The sequence below is a fragment of the Myotis brandtii genome, unplaced genomic scaffold (assembly GCF_000412655.1).
Source record: "Myotis brandtii unplaced genomic scaffold, ASM41265v1 scaffold59, whole genome shotgun sequence".
Lineage (NCBI taxonomy): Eukaryota > Metazoa > Chordata > Mammalia > Chiroptera > Vespertilionidae > Myotis > Myotis brandtii.
The window spans coordinates 5,354,622-5,359,076 of NW_005370223.1; the positions used below are offsets into that span (position 1 = coordinate 5,354,622).

Sequence of the window (4,455 nt, forward strand, 5' to 3'; positions counted from 1 at the left end):
TCCATCTTGCTCCCACCCCCTCCCCAGGCCTTCACTGCACTATTGTCTGTGTCCATGGGTTATGCTTATATGCACACAAGTTCTTTGGTTAATCTCTTCCTGAGCCGCCTCCCACCCCCACGCCTTCCCTCTGAGATTCGTCAGTCTCTTGCATGCTTCCATGTCTCTGGATCTATTTTGTTCGTCAGTTTATTTTGTTCATTAGATTCCACATATAAGTGAGATCATGGGATACTTGTCTTTCTCTGACTGGCTTATTTCTCTTAGCATAATACTCTCCAGGTCCAGCCCACCAACATTTCTGTCTCCAAGTCTAACCTTATCCTAAATGATTAACAATTTTTACAACACAGAAATGCTATTATTTTACTGTTAGATCAAAGCATGCAGATAATACAAATGTGCTCCTTTTGTCAGAGAATTCTAGTATTCTGCATTGCCAACATATTCTTCGCCTTGAGAAATATTCCCCACATCTGCCCATTTCAACAGGGACCAGCACATTGCTACCTATCCTTCAGGTCTTTGTAGACACTTCCATTCCTCCTAGATTCTCTGATTAGGTTAGTCCCCTCTATCACATACCCTCACGACACCATCCATTTCCCTTTCTCACATTCATCCCTCTTGTGGTACCAGCTCTGCCCCACTGGACAGCAGGCTACATGGGCTACTGCCTATCTCATTCACCACTGTCTCCTCTATAAGTAGCATGATGTCCGATACCTATTGGGCTCTTAATAAATACTTATGGACTATTGCTAAATGACAACTTCATTTTCCCTTTAATTAATGATTCTCATTAGCACTTTAAAATTATAATCAATGTTACCAAAAATTGGTATGCCCACACACTTTACAGGAACATAGAACTGTGCAGTGACAGTAATACCTGTTACTTGCATAGCTTGTGCAGTTTAGAAAACTCTGTCTTATCCATTATTATTATTTTTTTTTTGATTCTGACAATCACATTGTGAGGTCAGTAGGGTGGGCATTGCTATTCTGACTTGAGGCCCAAAGAAGCTGAAGTTCAGGCAGTTTTCCACCACCTTAAGTGGTGAGCAAGGGCTCACTTTTAGGGTCTATGCCATTCCCATAATGGCAGGTTAACCCTTCCACCAGGGGTTTTCTCACTGCCTTCCAGAAACTTGATTATATCCTTTTAATCCAATTCATTTGCAATTGGGTTAATATCCTCTCTCTCGTCCCAAATCAGTTCTACCAAACCACTGGTACAAAGAGTGCAAATCAGGGGCCTTGCTGGGGTCCAACCCCAGCAGGTCCAGGGGTCCCCAAAGGTGTGGACGGAGTCGGCGATGAAGGAATGACACGGAGACAGTGTTCAGTTGATCAGCAGCCTAGCCAGGATCGCCAGCCAAGTTCTGTTTCTCCAGCCAGGTTCTATAGCCAGGTTCTCTCGCTAGGTTCTCCAGTCAGGATCTTTTGCCATGTTTTCTTGCTAGGTTCTGTCTCTAGGTTCTGTCCCTAGGTTCTGTATCTAGGTTCTTCAGCCAGGATCTCTCGCTAGGGTCTGTTTCTAGGTTCTGTGTGTAGGTTCTGTCTTCTGTTGTCTTGTTACATCTGTATTTATACTAGTTGATTTTAATCCTGTCATTTCTATTCCAAAGGTTAGGGTGTTTCTTATCTCCATTCCAGGGAGTAAAGATTATGTAGCTTAAGTGTGATTGTTCTTAGTTAAAGTGATTAACTACCCGCCTGGCACTTAGTTAAGGGATTTTATTCCCTCCCTAACTTCAGGGAAAAATCCCTACCTGGGGAAACAACCTTTCTCGGAGAGGTGACCTTGGTTAAAACACATAGCGCTAAGGGGAGCAAACATATTAAGAACAGTATGCCATATACGCCAGGTCCCTTGAAACATATGCTGTGCAGATGTTTCTTCCCTGCAGCGACTGTGTCAAGCAGCAAGGATGAACCGGCTCCCGGCAGGGCCTAAAGACCATGTTGTATAGATTCCATCCTGCTAGTTGTGAATTTCCTACCCCCACCCCCAAAGATATCTTACCAAGGTCACTGTTGTTTTCTGGCCTTACACCAGGGCATGGCACCAGGCCAGCCCCTAAAGGACCCGCCACACACTGTTGTGGGTTCACACCAGTTCTCTATCACAAAGTGAGCTGAGAGACCATCTACCCCTGTAGGTCCTGTAGGAACGTCAGCGAAAAGGGACCTCTTTTAGAACTGAATGACCATCAGAGGCCCTTGGTGGCTTAATTTCCATTGATTAGTACAGTGATTGCCTTCACCTGTCCTGTCCTGTCACAGTGAGTGGGTATAGGAGTTACTGAAATACAATGTCTCATTGTTCCATTTTGTTTCCATTTCCATGAACACGTGAAAGAGGGCCAGGAGGTGAGTGCCAGCGCCTCTCTAGGCTCCTTCACTTGACAGCCGGGGCCCTGACCGGGGAGCTGCTGAGGACTGTCATGGTCTTTGGATACTTGAGCCACTGTCACATCCTCTTTAAAAAATTGCCTTCCTTGTCAATTGCTGCTTTACCCAAGTTTGGCTTGGTCAGGGTTAATAAATGCTTACCCCAGCCCCTTTCTGTCAGCTCTCTACTGAAATCTCTACTGCGAGTTCTCTAGACACACTTCTCACTCTCACGTTGATGATTTTTGTAATCTGTAGCTTCTGTGTCATTTACTGTATAGTAGGATTCTGTGGCAACACTGTCCCATCATCTTGCTTCTTATTCTCATTATGCAGCGTATCTGCGAGTCTTGTTTGCAGAGTAGCTTATATAGCCTTTTTAATTAAGAGACTTGCCTCTAATTCCCTAGCAATTTCACATGTAGATTAAACTAGATGAGACAATTTTTAGTAATCATTAATGTGTGATTACATTTATGTATTGCACATATTTCTAATTAGAACTCAGAACGAAATGAAACCTGCTTCCTCACAGGGTTTCACTCTAATAGTCATTAATGAAGAATAATCAAATTAAATGATTTGGCTCCTAGAATAATTGGATATGGAAAACCAAGTGTAAGGGGAACGAACTTCCTCTGCTTACACAACCTTTCAAAGACCATGATTACTTCTCACAGACAGTGAAAATATAAACCAGGGGCTTTATCAATGCCATGTGGCAGAGGGGAACGAACTTCCTCTACTTATACAACCTTTCAGAGACCATGATTACTTCTCACAGACAGTGAAAAATATAAACCAGGGGCTTTATCAATGCCATGTGGCAGTCACTTTGGTTTTAGTCTTCATTTCCCCTCCATTCTGGGGAAGTAGAAATTAACCGTAGAATGTGTATAGTGTTAGTGGGAAAGGAATATTTCTCTGATAATGAACCTCATTTTATTTTATTTTATTTTTGCTTTTACAGTAATAAACGACTGGTGGCCTTAGTGCCCATGCCCACTGACCCTCCGTTCAACACCCGAAGAGCCTACACTAGTGAGGATGAAGCCTGGAAGTCATATTTGGAGAATCCCCTGACGGCAGCCACCAAGGCGATGATGAGCATTAATGGTGATGAGGACAGCGCTGCCGCCCTGGGCCTGCTGTATGACTACTACAAGGTAGATCCTGCAGCCCCACCTCCCTCCTCTTCAGCCCCCAGGGCCTCCCCTCAGTGGTGAGAAGAAGGACAGAGTCTTTATCCCAGGCCAGAGAACAAGTAGTATTTCCACACCTCTGTGGAATTCAGCCTCTTCCTGTTCTCATGCCTCACTGATTTCCCATTGATGAGGCACAACTTCCCACCCAGCAGAGGCAGTTTTCATTGGGATAATTACTTCTGTGTTCTCTGTTCACATGCAGACATCTTATTTACATAGAATTCCTACTCCATGTCATATGGCAAACACTTCAACTTTATGATGATTATTTTTAGTGATTAAGAATATTACATTGTGTAGCAATATTAATTATATTAATTTAGTGATTGCTCAGTTGTTGGTCATTTAGGCTGCTTTTAGATTTCTATTTTATAAAGAACATTCAGGGGTTCTAGATTTTTCAGGTTTATAAGGAATATGTTAATGAATGCTTTTGGGGTAGACCTTTGTAGCCATTTCAGTACCTAATTTTGTTACAATTCTGTCTCCATTTGTTTTGATGGGTACTAAATATTTTGAAGGACCCTTAAAATAAAATAAATGTAATATACTTATATTACAAAAATACCTGCCATATGATACCTTCAAAATAGGAGTATTTAGGAGCATTTCAAGAAATCAAACAACAAACAACTATCTGTCTCAACTATAAAAGACTGTATATCTGGTATGACCTGCTCCCTTAGAACCAGTGAAGTGTAAAAAAAGCAGCAAATATTTACTGAATGAGGAGATTTATTGGTGCTTTGATTGTAAACAGCATTGGCTAATGCTGGGATTTGGCTCAAAGGTGAAAATGGTGGTGTTTATTTTGCTGGTTGGGCACAGTGAACTTCTTATTTTAGAATAAGAA

General features: G+C 42.2%; 1 protein-coding gene across 4 annotated transcripts in view; it reads left to right on the top strand.

Moving 5' to 3' along the window:
• Positions 1 to 4,455, top strand: part of GRHL2 (grainyhead-like transcription factor 2) — a 124,463-nt gene that overhangs the window by 34,507 nt on the left and 85,501 nt on the right. For all 4 annotated transcript variants that reach the window (XM_005879276.2, XM_005879277.2, XM_014550261.1 and 1 more), the window contains exon 2: positions 3,368 to 3,563. In XM_005879276.2, coding sequence (XP_005879338.1) covers positions 3,368 to 3,563 — 196 coding nt within the window. The remainder of the gene's footprint in view (positions 1 to 3,367; positions 3,564 to 4,455) is intronic.